Consider the following 15946-nt stretch of genomic DNA (forward strand, 5'->3'; position numbering starts at 1 on the left):
TTTTTCCATTCGAAAAAAGAAATAGGTCTTTTGACCTAGGACCCATGGAACCACATATCTATCTTTCTCTGTCTGAGGTCCATTTATGTAGCGCAGCTACTGCTTCTAGGTACTGCAGTGAGTGGTGCATGGAATCCTGACCATTAGTCATAAAGGAGTACCTTAGTGGACCCTGGTAAAGTCATGGAGAAAACAAATATCTTGAGTGGGAATCTGAGTTTGATGTATATTCTCCAGGTTTAAATTAATCAAAGAAAATATTCCAGGCTCTAGGGATTAAAGTCAGGAAGATAGCTCAGGGGCAACGTGTTTGCCTTGGAAGCAAGACAACGCAGGTTTGAATCCCTGTCCCAGGTTAATAGACTGGTCTACTGTATGAAGCGCGTTATAAAAGATTAATTAAATAAAGCCCTCATTACAGTAGTGAAGGTGAGTAAAACAAGCAGCATTTAATAAATACTGCCTATTTGAGTACCCTTCCTATGACATATGTATTTGTATTTGTATTTATTTTATTTATAAAGCGCAGCCAGGCCCGGGGGCATATGTTAGATCTGGTTACAGTTACAATTTAAAGCAGTCAACAATGGTTACGTTACAGTTACAGATAGGTACAAACATAGTATTTCTAGTGCGTACAACTATACATTAAATTGCAGAGTGTGCCGGCAATAGTCTAGCGTGCTGGGTTCAGGAGGTTAGGCTGTCGTAGAGTCCAGATTGTGAAGCCAGCACTTCGTGTTGTGTTTGAACAGGTTGAATGAGGATTCTGCTCTCAAAGGCATGGGGATAGTGTTCTATAATTTGGAAGCTTGTACAGGGAAGCTAGCTCCACCCGAGTTATGAAGTTTGAATCTCGGTATGGTCATAGTGTTAGTTTGTGCTGCTCTGAGTGGTCTTGAAGAGGTGTGGGGTGTAAGTTGGTTAGTAAGGTATGCTGGCGCAAGGTTAGCCCTGGCTTTGTGTATGAGGGCCAGTGTTTTCAGGGATATTCTATGCTCGACAGGGAGCCAGCGTAGTTTACGTCTGGTCTCAGATATGTGTGCCTTTTTGGGAATGTTGAGGGCAGCCCTAATGGCATTGTTTTGGACAACTTGCAATTTGTTGATATTTTTGTGACTAGTGCCCAAGTAAAGAGCATTACAGTAGTCTATTTTGGATAGGACTAATGCTCGGGCAAGAGTAATGCAATTGGGTGTGGAGATGAACGGTCTACATGCAGTGATCAGCTTACAGGTGTATGCGGCTGATGATGCTACTGCATTAGTTTGTTTGGAGAAGGATAAGGTGGCATCGATGTAGATACCAAGGGTTTTAGTGTTATTTGACACAGGGATGAGATTGCCATCTATGGTAAAGGCTTTGAATGAAGGATAAAGATTTTTGAGTTTGGCATGAGTGCCCAGGATGATCAGCTCAGTTTTTCGTCATTGAGACACAGTCCATGATGTGCCATCCATGCTTGTATTACAGAGTAGATTTCATTGAGGGTGGTGCTGTCAGTTTCGTAATCACCTGTGATAGGAATGAGTATCTGGGTGTCATCCGCATAATTGGTATACGTGACACCCAGATAGTCAAGGATATCGAAGAGGGGTTTTGTGAATACATTATAAAGTGTCGGGGACACGCAAGAGCCTTGCAGGACTCCGCAGGGTACTGGTGAGGGTTCGGCAGAATCCGTTGGAGAGAAGACCCTCATGGTTCTGTTTGCCAGGATGGAATTGATCCAAGCCGTGGCTGCGTCTGAAAAGTGTGCTGCAGATTTCAAATGGTGACAGAGTGTTTGGTGGTTGACCAGGTTGAAAGCTGCTGACAGGTCAAGCAGTAAGAGGAGTGCGAGTTTGCCATTGTCTTTCAGGGTTTGGATCTGGGTAGTGAGGTCTATTAGTGCAGTTTCCGTACTGTGTCTCGGTCGGAAGCCTGATTGCCTAAGTCCTAGGAGGTTGTTTGATTCTAAGTAGGCCTGTATTTGTAAATAGGCTGCTCTGTCCAGAATTTTTAATAAGAACGGTACAGTCGTTATCGGCCTATAGTTAGACGGGTTGGCTGGGTCAAGAGTAGGTTTTTTGAGAAGTGGAATGACCCAAGCGTCTTTAAGGTTGTCAGGTACTATTCCAGATTTGAAGGAGGCATTGATGAGGTTGGTAATGAATGGTGCTAGGTCGTGCGCGGCCGCTTTGATGATCGGGGCAGGCATCACCTTGGCAGTTTGAGGGTTTAAGTTTCCTGATGATGTTTTCTACTTCCCAGGTTGAGAGGGGTGAAAAGCTGAACTGTTTACAGGTTGATATAAAGGTAGATGGTTTGTTCGGTAGCTGTTTATAGTCAGGGTCAGCTAGTAGTAAGGATTTTTTTGCGTTGATTTTGGATTGTAGGTGAGCTATTTTATCTAATAAAGCCTTCTGAATATTGCTACACCATAGTGTGTCAGTAACACATTTGTCTATGGGGGCAATGGGGGATTCTAGTTCTTTCAGAATCTTAAAGAGTTCTTTTGTGTTGGATTCCGCTTGTGTAATCCTTTTATTATAGGTATCTTTTTTAGCAAGAAGTATGGCTTCTTTGTAGCTAGAGGAGGCTAAGGTTAGCTCAGACTTATTGGATAGTGTGGGGTGTTTTTTTCCAATGAGCCTCGGCGGTTCTTTTAGTTTTGCGTAGTTCTCTTAACTGCGGCGTGAACCAGGTGTTAAGGTGACGCTGTGGTTTAGGTTTCCGCAATTTTAGAGGGGCAATGGAGTTCAGTGCTTTGAGTATAGCTTGGTTGTAGGTATCCACTAAGACTGTGGGGTCAGCATCTGAATCAATATTATTCAAAATAGGGAGTAGTATAGGTAGGAGTTTGTCAGGAGTAATATCTTTCTTGTTTCTCGTGCAGGTGGCAGGGGCGATGATAGGCACCGGGAGGGGTGTGTTGGCTTTGATAGCAAAGGTTAATTTATGATGATCCGACCAGATGCAAGGGTCATTGGATAGGAGGTCAATAGGGCAGTTGAGGTGGGAGAGCCAGTCTAGTGTTCTGCCTTTGATATGAGTGGGTTCATGGATAATGTGCGTATGACCCAGTTCAGATAAGGTGTTGGCAAGGTCATGGGCGTTAGTGTCCTTAGGGTCGTTGAAACCAAGATTAAAGTCCCCAAGTAAGATGGTTTGAGAATTTGGTTTGGTATTTATGGTTATAAGTGATGCAATATCCTCTATAAAAGAGGAAATGGGTCCTGGTGGACGGTAAATAAGGTGCAAGGTTGCCGTGTGGTTGGGTGAAAGAGGTAGTTTAATTGATAGGGATTCAGCAGAAGGGATTTGAGCGTCTTGGATGACTTTAATGTCGAAGGTATTTCTGAATATGAGGGCAAGTCCGCCTCCCTTCGTTTAAGTGGTGATTCTATCGGATCTAGTGATAGCATAGTCATTTGGTATGGCGAGGGCCAGAGATGGGCCGGATGCAGCATTAAGCCAAGTTTCTGTGACTTCGAGGAGATCAAGATTTTCATAAGTTATAAAGTCAGCGATGTCGAGAGCCTGGGCAGGAAGAGACCTTGCATTCACCAAGGCTGCTTTGATTAGTTTGTCTTTTTTTGGAGATTTTTCAGATGGTATCGGTCGACTATGCCGAAGGCTGTGGGCTAGATTGTCTGAGTCAATATGGGAATTGCGAAGGTTATGGTCAATATGCGAGTGTTTCATGCTACGGGCTCTTAGTCTAGAGTTTCTGGATAAGATGCTAGGGTGGTGAGAGTAAGGAGAGGTAGGTAGACTGGTTCTAGAATTCAATCTAGCGTTTCTATTCAATAGGCTAGGGTGGTGAGAGCATGGATAAGTAGGTAGTCTAGTTCTAAAATTCAGTCTAGTGTTTCTGGTAGCGATGGTGCAAGGTTGGTTAGGTGTTGGTCTAGTAGCAAAGTGGCGTATCCAGAGTGCTGGATCATCCAAGTACGGATTTGCAGGTGTCATGGTGCTGGGCCACGAGGAGAGGGTAGTGGTTACCATACATGAGCTGGTGAATGTGTCTTGATTAGAATGTGGGTTGTGTTGACTAGTCCAGTGTCTACTGTATGTATACAGTAGGTGGATGAGAGTCGATAGGCACCAATACATGATATGGGTAGCGTCGCTAGTACACAGGGTAGCAGGTGTGGTCTGTTAGCGACCAGAGGAACAGCACAGATCGATTCAATGTAGTCAGAGGGTAATCATAAGGAACAACACAGCAATCAATGTGGTCTGTAGGCGACCGTAAGGCACAACACAATCAAAGTGGTCCGTTAGTGACCATAATGCGCAGATGCAATGGGGGACAAATTAAATGCATAAATCAGGGGTACCTAGATTCGAAATTAGCATGAGGAGCCAAAAAGGCACTAACTTAAAATGCAATAGGACACAAGATCAAAATGTATGAACAGAGAACACAACAATGTAATTTTGCCAAAGGATCAAAGGGCAAAGTAAGCATAGTAGGGATGCCCATCAGTGTGTGGAGAATATAGAGCAGACAGGGTTGGCGCACTGTTGTGGAAGTTTAGGCAACCTTAGCGGCCAGTGCAGTGACTGCAGCGCAAGGCAGGTGCTAGAAAGGCAATGAGGAGAGCTGTTTGAGAGGATAGGGTGCAAGGGAGCAGGTAGTATAGCCAGATGCAAATATAAGTTACTCACAGCCTCAAAACAAGCAGGGGGTATGGCCCTGGGCTCTGGTCAGCTCAGGACAGTCTCTGGACAGTTGTTGGCCTTGCCCTCAGGGCCTTTCCTGAAAGGGCCGGCTAGCGCCTCCCGGTGCCTGATCGGTGGAGAAGTAGGGTGCAACAGCCAATCAACTGGCGCCTCTGGTCGGCAGAGTAATCACAAAGGAGGGGAGGCTTCAGATGGCCCGGGCCGCCATCTTGGAATAGCTTCAGCCTCGTGTTGTGCAATGGCTCTCAAGTGGTTGTGGCTCGGACGGGGGGTCTGCCACAGCTTTGCTGCAAATGGGCAATGCAGTAAATGCAAGCAGATTGAGAGACAATATTTAAAAAATGAAAGTTAGCGTGGATGGTTACCGTGCCTAGCGCGCTAAGAGTAACCCACTGTCGGTATTCCAACAGAATAATGTCAGTGGTAAATATGACCCTTTAAGAAGGTGGTATTGCACCTAGAAAAAAAATTGCATTTTTTACCTAAACCACAGAAGAGGAGGTAAAAATTGTACAAAGTTCCCAGAAGTTTTTGAAAGATCTGTATTGCTGTACATGAAGGAAGGGCAAGCACTCTCCTTCACTGCAGGGAAAAACCTTTTGAATAAGGGTTTTGGAAGTAGGTGGAAAAGTGGGAAACTCTGATGTTCACCCTCACACAACCTTTCCAAATAATGCAAATAAGGGTTATAAGAGGCTCTCTTTTGCATTAACAAAAATGTACAGTAGTTGTATGAACCACTTCTGTACGCTATCAATTTCCATGAATAAAAAACATTATTAAGAAAAATACCAAATGGATTTACTGTAATGCCACCAGTGTTATTCTGGAAAGCCCACTGCTGTTACCACTGCTATGGTGGCCATGCTGTAAGTGGGCATATTTTTGGGAATATGAATTGTCAATGCAGAAAAGTGTATATTCAGATCCATGTATACATTACACGGGTAAGGTGGTAAAAGGGGGGCATTTCTGCTGAAAGTCCACCTGAAATATCACTGTTAGTATTCCTATGCAATAGTACCAGTGGTATTTACACAAGTAAAGCATTGGGCTGATGGTAAATCTGGCAGTAATTAGCCAGATTTACCACTACCATCCACCAACTCGGAATCAGGCCCTTAGTTTGTAGACTAAGAGGGGACGATTTCAAAAGGCGTTTATGTAAAAGACAAAAAGTTTGAAATGTTACTCTGGCTGATAGTGGAAGCATTTGGAAATATGATCACTCTGTTCAATTCAAGAAACCTAATTCATTAGCCTCCACCATAACTCAGGAACGGATGTCAAAGCATAACACTGACTCTACACACACGCAGGTTTCCTCTACAATGAACTCTACCAAGCCCTCTTTCTCCCTCAGTTTATGCGAGATCTGAGCCCAACTCATAATGAAATGTACTCCACCCAAATGAAACCACTACATACATTTGCACAAAAAGTGTTCTCAAGATGCAGCAAAGTGACATTTTTTGTCCTCACAAGGTCTCTGCTCTTTGAATGGTTCTCGGAACTCTTATCGGTTTTAGGATGCTTTTCAGGGCTCTTTCTGCCCCTCTCAGGTACAGGCACCTTGGGCCTCCTTACACATTTGGCGGTATTTCAGTGGTAAATTTGATGAAATATCAAACAGAATTTCCATTGCTGCCACTTGGTCCTCTGTATTTACTGCGGGATTGTTAGTGGTAGTAGGTAGTGTAAGACCCCATTTTTTGGAGTCCATAGGACTCCATGGATATTTCGGTGGAATAACTGCCACTAGTGATTCTGTCGATTTTGCCAATTTCTGGCGGTAATAGGTTTACCTCCAGCATTTTACCAAAGGAAAATCCTCCACCGTGCCACCAAAGTTGTAGTACAGCAGTGCAGTAATGAGATGGAAATTCAGTGTAACAGATTTACCGAGGCATTACCACTGTTTTTCAATCACCGCTGTAATTGAATCAAGGCCTTTTCGGTGTTCCATTGGCAATCCTCAAACATTTTAGGTATTTTGCAGGGTATGTCACAGTTTTATGTTCTGGGGTTACCTGTGCTTTGCCACATAAGCCTGATTGGTGGCGACACAAGGGTGTTTTTTGTCATGATTAATTGTTGACATTGTGAGACGAAGTTGAGGAGCCTTGAGAGACCCCTGATAGATCAGTAGTATGACTGGCGCAGCTGATTTTGTGGTTGAGTGGTATGCAGACTGGTTGGTGGAATAGTTTGGACATAGCACGACATGTGAGCGAGCTGTTGAGCATATTGGTCATGGCCAATGTAAAGATACTAAAGCATTCCTTGGCAAGGGTGGCAGCTATTACTTCACTTGGGATATTCAGAGGTTCTGGAGGACAGATGTTGTCTGGCATGGGATGATAGGCATGATGTTGAAGATGGGGCATTGGGGGTTGGCGAAGGGAGATTGGACTATGATATGTAATTTTTTTTTAGAATCCCTTGGCTTGCTTCAAGGAAGAGGTTGTAGAGATTGGAAAATGTTATTTGGTTGATTTCATAAATGCAGAAGCTTTAGTAATCTTTTACAATTTAGGGACTTGTTTCAGTAACAAGTAGCTACAGATCAGTGGCAATAAACGAGGCATACTGGGATAAAATAGCCATGGTGTATGAGGTAGGAGACAAATGTGGGAGTGGGAATATTCTGGCTTGGCTAGAAAAGAGGAAGGAAGGCTCCAGATGGTTTAGGGAAATCCAAACGGTGGAGGGGGAGAGTTGGTACAGTCAGGGAAAGAGATTGTTGAAGTGTTCAACAGGGGCTGGAGACCGAGGTGACACTGGAAGAGATTCAATCAGCGATGGGACAGCTACAATCTGGGAAAACACCAGGATACAATGGGTTCCCGGTGGAGTTCTGGAAGAGGGCTGGACCGGTGGTGTTGATGGAAATGGGAGCAATGTTTGGGGAAAGCCTTGCTAAAGAGCTGCTCCCGGCAGATTTGAGTCAGTCATTGATTGTGGTGATTCATAAAAAGGGAAAGCCCCCCGAACAATGAAGTGCTAATCAGCCCATTTCCCTGCTTAACAGGGAGGCCAAGATTCTGACAAAGTTTGTTGGCGAATAGGCTGGAGAAAGTGATTAGCGACTTGATTCATGGGGACCAGTGTGTGTTTCTGCAGGGTAGTGCTACTAAAATGAACATCAGTAGGGTTAATAACGCCTTGAGGGAATCCTCATGACTGTCGGGCCCACATGCTCTACTGATTTACTTCAATGGGAATATGTTTGGGCGGTCATGGTCAAGATGGGATTTGGCCACAAATACATCAACTGGGTTAAACTACTATACACTAATGCAGAGGCCAGGGTGGGAGTCTAGTGTTTGTTGGCTGAGGATCCACTGGCGGCAAAGGTGAGGGCAGATCCCCAGATTAAGTGTTTTTTTTGGCCGGGTGTGGATGAGGATCGTATTTCACTATATTCTGACAACTTTCTTATTTATCTGGGGGATACCAAGCATACCTGCCTAGTGGTGACCAAGGTGTATAGGAGATTCAGCGAATTCAGTGGTCTACTCATCAACTGGGACAAGTCTGAAGTTAAGTAAGTGAAGGGGAGAGGGAAGCCATTCCGGACAGCTCCCTCTTAAAGGTACCCAGGGAGTCAATCAAATACCTGGGGTAGAGAATAGGGGTGGACGCCACTACCTTCCTCTGAGATAATTTGGACCCAGTGATCAAAAGACTATAGAGGTATGCTAAATACTGGCCGACCCTCCCAATCTCGTTGATGGGAAGCCCCAACCTATTTGAGATGATGGCACTGCCGAGCCATCTTTTTGTTCTTCAGAATACCCAAGTGAAGGTCCCCCAAAAGGTGTTGATCTGGAGAACGTCGAACCCAAGAATAGCGCTTAACACATTGATCGGATAGGTTTGGCTAGAGTGGTGAGGCGTCCTAACATTCAGAAATATTACTGGTCTTTGCAACTGGTGACTATTAATGAATGGGAATATGGTGTAAGGGGATTGCTCACATCAGGCTAGAGAGGGAAGGTATGGGGGATTCCCCTCCACTGCAAGTGATATACAATTGCCCCCAAAGATACAAACTTGCTCAGACCGCAGTTCGCACACTCAAGGCATGAACGGACACACTCAAGGTAATCAGTTGGGAAGGTACGGTGACATTGAAAGCACCATGGTGGGGCAACGCTGATGTACCAGAAGTCGCCAAACTGGGCCTTCAGAATAGATGGGAGGAATTAGGGATCAGGAAATTAAGGCACGTCATTGTACAGGGCCATTTAACTTTGCAGAGTCCAAAACTGCTGTTATTTATTTTATTTCTATTTATTTTAATTTTTGTAACGCACCAACATGCCCATAGGCCTCAGGGCGCACACAAAGACGAGACAAGGACAGACAAGCACAAAAGGCAGAAGAGGAGGGAAGAATCAACAAGTTATTCCAGGTTAAAAAAGTGAGTTTTTATGGCGCGTTTGAACACAGTATAGCTCTGGATCTGCCGTATCCGGGCTGGTAGTGTATTCCAATGAAGGGGACCCTGAGCATCAAAAGTGGTACCTCCAAATTTGGATCTGGGGTGTTTAAGGACAACCGCAGAGGATGAGCAAAGATTCCTCTCATTTGGCTTGGTACTAATACTGGCTGACAGGTATGTGGGACTGCTGAGACTAAGGCATTTGTGCGTCGTAGTAAGCACCTTGTGTATTATATGATGTTTAACCGGAACCCAATGAAGTTTTTTCCTAAAGGTGGAGATGTGTGTCGACGAGATTGGTTGAAGATATTACGCACAGCATTATTCTGGGCCACCTGTAATGATTGAATATTGGAGGCTGTGGTACCAGCTAGGAGACTATTACAAAAGTCTAATCTGGAATTAATCAGTGCCGTAGACAGGAGAGCACAATTCTCTTCCGAGATAAATGGGCAAATGTATCCTATTTGCTTGTTTATGAGACCGCAGCTACACTTAATGCTAGAAACGTGGGCCTTCATGGATAGTTCTTCGTCCAGGACAACTCCTAGGGTCTTGACTTTCTTTTGGACAGTGATGATATTATCAGCAATAGGGAAACTGGCGTAGTTGGCATCAAGTTTAGCCCGAGTGCTTTTAGATGACACTATAAGGAGTTCGGTCTTTTTATCATTCAGAGCAAGAGAGTTGCAGGCCATCCAGTCCTGTATGGCTTTGTATATGTTATTGATGGTTTCAACATGCCTGCTATAAGAGCCACTCAACTGTATGACTACCTGAGAATCGTCAGCGTAGTTTGTGTATTGCACTCCTAATTTGTTTAGGAGGTCGAGAAGGGGACGGATGTACAGATTAAAAAGCAAAAGCGACAAACAGGAGCCCTGAGGAACTCCGCATGTCTGAGAGATGGGGGAAGATTAACTGTAACCTACGCAAACCCTAACCATTCTAGGACCCATAATTGAGGCTATCCATCTAGATGCTATTATGGAGCAGTTGGCGGCCTCTCCAGCCTTGACACCAGTAAGCTGTGATCAACCAGGTCAAAGGCTGCAGAGAGGTCCAATAGCATAAGCTTTATTCCCAGAAACGTTTAGCCATCTACAACCTTGTTGATTTTCCAGGTTCAATTGTTGAAAGAAACAAAGGTTCACGCATTTGATGGATGTATATAGTATATAATATGTTGTTCTTCCTTACTTAAACATATCAACCTTATTTTTATGTTTCTTAAGTAATACTGAGTTCTTTAAATATTTTCCTTGACAACCTATGAAAGAATTTTGAGATTACTGAATATTCTTTATCATCTGATGCAACTAGCCTATCTTTAGGCAATAACGCATGAGGACATCTTGATAACTATGCTTGTTAATTACAATGTAATACTATTTCTTTTTAATGATCTGGATATAAACGGTTACTGGTACCTGTCTTGTGGCAGTTTTCCACCTCCCAGATGAACCACCGTAGGATAAATATCCATAAGACTTGTGGGTACATCAATAACTGTGTTTGCTGGTAAGACTCCTGGCCATCGAAATATGCCTGGAACACGGATCCCACCTTCCCAGCCGCCCATGCCTTTTCCACCTGGAACATAGAAGGATAGAAGTAAAGAGTGAGAATATTCTGAAATTATGTTTCAAAAGTAGAATATTTGCTTGTTAGGAAAAGTAGCACAGGGTGCTGTGAGAGCAAAATGTCAAAGGGAACACTCCAATTAACCAAGTGAATTTCATTGCAAATCAAAGAGACGTTTACCATAGAGTTTAGGGTTTTTGAGGAAACATGACTTGAGACACACATGAGGATGGCCACATTGATTTAGCTTGAAAGGAGGAGGAATTAGTCAGAGAGAATGCCATTGATCAATGTGGAAACACATATCAGGACGACTGAAAAAGATATAGTGGCACACAAAGTGCCCTCCTGGACTAAATGTTCAAGGGATAGGGAAAGCTATGCAACTGGGGAGATTTACTGCAGACATAACAGCAGACACTACACTGCAGCCAGGGATTCCCCTTCTGATACAGTATGACACCGGTCCAAGCGGTCAGCATCAGTGTGTGATGTAAAGTAGATATATGCATTTGTTGTGGACCATCAAGAAACTGACCACTGCATCTAGGGCAACAGTGAAAGTCCTCACGGATGAGATACCAGCAGGCCCAAAATCTAAGATATCCTTTTAAAGATCTAAATATCTCTAGGCCATACATATCAATTCCATTTAATATCTCCCATTCCCTTAAAAGTTCATTAAGATTACAGCGATAATGATGATGATAATAGAATGCTACAGAGTACGTTCTCAAACCAAGGATGAAGCTGCAAGCCCTCTCTGACACTTCTGATACGTTGTCCTACTTCGCTGACACTGAGTGCAGAGCCAGGGACAAGAAGATATTAGTAACAGCACCACCCACAATATAAGACACTGTTCTTTTGTCAGCACATTGGCACTGCAACTCATGACTACAATATGTGTCAAGAAGACACCAACATCTTTACTGCAGCAATGCAGAATGTGTCAATGCCACCTCCAGGATCATCAACAATGTGTAAGATTCAACTTTGTGCAATTCAGAAAGGGACATACTTCTGAATAGACAACATCATGCACCAAAGTACGCAATTCAAATCTAGCATGTGCAATTTCCTCATGCAGGATAACCAACAGCGCACCTTCCGTAAGTGAGAGAAAACTGTCTGGCCTGTTAACATGAGGACACCTCATCGCTGTTGGCTCATATGATGCTGCACTATGAAGGTGGTTGGAATTGACAGAACTTTCTCCAAAGCTCTGGTCAAATATTACAAAAAGCATGGTACACCAAATTGAGTAAAGATGCAATGAACAATACACCATGAGAACATAATATCTTAAGAATCAGTGAGAGAAAGAGTTTTTAGTTAAGTACACAAGATATGGAAAAAGGGGGGAAACAAATAGGCATAGGTATGGAGTCCCATTATTTGGAGGCAAGCAGTGAGAAAGAACAGAAACGGGAAGAAGCGAAGGGAGGTTTCGGAATGGAAGAAGAAAGAGGAATTGGGAACGAAAGGTGCGGGAGGTGAGTGGAATGAAAGTGAAGAAGTGGTAAAGAGGTGTAAGAACCCAGAGATTTATGAAAAAAAGTGGGAGGAAAAACGAGAGTCAAAATGAAGAATGGAGGCAGATAGAATTGAGGATGATATAGAGGTGTGAGGTGGCAGCAAGAAAAGGAGATGAATTGTAAACAGTGCATAGAGTGGTCCGATGAGAACAGGGAAGAACAAACAACAGAGATGAAGAGCAGTCAAGACTAGGGAAGATAAGTGAGAATGTAAGAAGCTTCGCAGTGTGAAAAGAGAGAAATGGATGGACTGACAAAGATGATAAAGATAGAACCGACAAGTGCTGTCAGTATTAGTGACAAAAAGAGATAAGGAAAGAGAGGGATCAAAGAAAACACTGAGATTGCAAGCAGAAGGGGAAAAGGGGAGGACAGAAGGAGGAAATAGAAGGCCAGTAAAAGGGTGCAAAGTGGAGGGTGAAGAAAGGGGAAAGAAAAGAATTTCAGTTACATTTCAGGAATGGTACACTACTGCACAAGACTACAGTAAAAGAGCCCTTTGAGCAATTTCATTAATATTACAGGGTATATGTTAGTGTGCCCATCGGTAAATAGGTGACAATGGGCCTCATTACGAGTCCGACAGTAACCCTGCCGGTGTTACTGGCTGGTTGATACCGGACTAGTAATATTTTAGCAGCACCTGACTTCCCAGTGCCACCGGGAGATTACAACTTCGGCGGCCCAGGAGGTCAGGCGCAGGTAAAATGTAAGTCCCCATTCCCACAGAGTCCCATAGGACTCTATGAGAGTGGGGCCTTGGAAGCACCGGCACCAGGTGTTAAAGGTGCCAGCGCTTCCGGGAGGAGTCTGTCTACCATGGCCGCTGCGCCCGGCAGTGTCAGACCTGTTGGGCACAGCGGCCACGGCAGGCAAACTCTGAGTTTGCCGATCTGGAAACAAGGGTGCCGGTGAGTTTACCGGCACTCTTGTTTCTGGACCGGGGAAACTCATAATGAGGCCCAATGGCCCTCATTACGAGGTTGGCGCCAACCCTGTATTGTCGTTACTGCCGCCTGATCTCCCGGTGCTACTAGAAATCATAAGCAGCGGTGGTATGGTAAATACCCATTCACATGGAGTCCCGAAGGACTCCATGGGAATGGGGACACTGAAGCACCGGCACCACTGTTAATGGTGCCGGTGCTTCAGGGAAAAACATCCGTGTAGGGGCCTGAACTCCCGGCAGGCCTGCCGGTAATTCAGTGCCCCTACCGGCAGACTTGTAGTTTGATGGTCCGGAAAGGGTGCTGATACGTTGCTACCGGCACCTTTATTTCCAGACCGACAAACTCATAATGAGGGCCAATGTTGTAACACTTGCTTTGTCCAAAAGTGTGTGGTTGACTGTTAGGAAACAAATCTCTTTTGGCAACTTTCCCTCCAGAGTTCTTTGGACCCCCCCCCAAACTGTTTGCTTTTGTTTATGAACCTGTCCTGCTTCACTCCCCCTGCCTTTTGCTCATTTGTTATGGGGAACTGATCAGTCCTTCAGACTATCAGTACTGGAAAACTATGTTTCCCTTTTTGCCTTTTACTTTTTGTAACTTTTGAACATTGCACACAGCATATTACAATGCAGTGCAATGGGGATAATTCTGTACCACCCTACCTTTTCACACTTGACATGTTTGGTTACTTTTATATGTGGCTAAAGACAAGCTGGCGGCAGCAGATGTATTTGTTTACCATTTTTGCATTATTTCTAGTGTGCCCATTCGTGTTTACCGCCTGTTGCTACTAAACATTGCTAGTTCCTTAAAATCGCCGTGACACAAGGTTTTAACTTGTTCTTTGGCCATATTGTTTTGTAGCCTTCTTCCTGTCTTGCCGGGTCAGGAAATCCCCTATAAGGTCAATCAATTGCCCGGAAAGCTGCTGCTTTCTCCTGGCTAGTGAGCCTGTGTGTGTGCGAGCAACTCTTTTTATGTTCACCCTGTTTATACTCACTGGCCTCCACCCTTAAATCATACCCCTAAAATGAAGAGAAATCATCCTGACATCTTACATAATTTTTTGGAGCACTTATTTAATAAACCTTCGAACCACCCTCCTTGTTCCTGGTCTCACTTCTGGTAACAGGGTGACGGGCAAATGTTCTACCAACCTGGTCACACTCACACATGCTACAAATACTGAGTAGCATGTTCTTCCTAAGAGAACGTAGTCATCTTTTGGTCCTCTCTTCTCACAGCGCACTGGGTCAGGTTGGAAAGCCTTCTTGTGCATGCCTTGTAAAAGTATTTATTTATGTACAGGGAGGACCAATGCTCTTTTGATCACAAAATAACTTACAATAGATACGAAATCAGATTTGACGGGAAGCAGTGATCTTGTTACAATGGGGTGAGTTCCAGATTGTGATGGGGAGTAAATGGAACAGTAGGACATCACCAAAGTAATCTCAATATGTCTGGCGGTGTGACAAGCTCTATTCATTATACTCCTCAAAGCCAGAAGGTATTAACCTCGGTACATAAATCCATAGGTTTTACAGTATGGAAAGCCTTATAGGATGACTGGGGCAGGTGGGTGATGACACAATGGTGAATTCAAAATAAGCCTGGCGCGCAAAGGGTGATTTACTTTCTGAGAAGGAGCTGCTGTTTGGCTGTGCTGTGAGAGACGGAGAGAACTGCCAGTGCAGTGAAACAAAGACGCGAGGCTAAGCCCCGGCCCCTTTTCCTTGCTCCGCCCGACCAGGAAGTGAGCCAGGAAGTGAGGGAATAAAACACTGCCCCATCGACCCTTGCGGCGCTAAACCCGGCGCGCAAAGGGCGATTTACTTTCTGAGAAGGAGCTGCTGTTTGGCTGTGCTGCGAGAGACGGAGAGAACTGTCGGTGCAGTGAAAGAAAGACGCGAGGCTAAGCCCCGCCCCCTTTTCCTTGCTCTGCCCCGACCAGGAAGTAAGCCAGGAAGTGAGGGAATAAAACACTGCCCCATCGATCCTTGCGGCGCTAATCCCAGCGCGCAAAGGGCGATTTACTTTCTGAGAAGGAGCTGCTGTTTGGCTGTGCTGCGAGAGACGGAGAAAACTGCCGGTGCAGTGAAACAAAGAAGCGAGGCTAAGCCCCGCCCCCTTTTCCTTGCTCCGCCCGAACCAGGTAGTGAGCCAGAAAGTGAGGGAATAAACACTGCCCGATCGACCGTTGCAGCGCTAAGCCCGGCACGCAAAGGGCGATTTACTTTCTCAGAAGGAGCTGCTGTTTGGCTGTTTGCTGCGAGCGGTGAGCGAGAGAAGGCTGCTGCCCACCCTCCCGATTACGCAGCGTGCAGAGAGAATAACAAACGCCGGCTATTGAAGAGTCACGTGAGCCGGTGTGGTGATGTCGACGGCGCAACCAAATATGCCGAGGCGTCGATAATCGAGCCTGGAGCAAAGGACCATGCGACGAACGGCCAATTAAATCAAGTAAGTGCAAGTGTGAGTGCAGAACATTTTCGCTACCAAGTTTCCACAGCAAATTTTTTTTAAACTGTGAACATCGAAAATGGCATGATCAAAACGCCTGAGTATGATGAAGATAAAATAACAAGGCACCAAAATTCTAGCACAAGAACTAAGAGCCTCCCAGAAATTTTGGGAGGCATAAATGCTCCGTATTACACCGAACTAGGGGTAGAATGCACTGAGATCGAGCAAGGGTCTTTGAGCTCACATAACAAAGTGGAGTCTCAGGCAAAACTTTGCCTCCAAAAAATACC

At 44.7% G+C, this 15946-nt stretch overlaps 1 protein-coding gene across 3 annotated transcripts in view; it reads right to left on the reverse strand.

Annotated features, from left to right (window-relative positions):
- Positions 1-15946, reverse strand: part of LOC138526375 (arylsulfatase D-like) — a 344213-nt gene that overhangs the window by 34673 nt on the left and 293594 nt on the right. For all 3 annotated transcript variants that reach the window (XM_069637044.1, XM_069637046.1, XM_069637047.1), the window contains one exon: positions 10549-10711. In XM_069637044.1, the coding sequence (XP_069493145.1) occupies positions 10549-10711 (163 nt within the window). The remainder of the gene's footprint in view (positions 1-10548; positions 10712-15946) is intronic.

Source organism: Ambystoma mexicanum, chromosome 7p (genome assembly GCF_040938575.1).
Source record: "Ambystoma mexicanum isolate Mex_15411 chromosome 7p, UKY_AmexF1_1, whole genome shotgun sequence".
Taxonomy (NCBI): Eukaryota; Metazoa; Chordata; class Amphibia; order Caudata; family Ambystomatidae; genus Ambystoma; species Ambystoma mexicanum.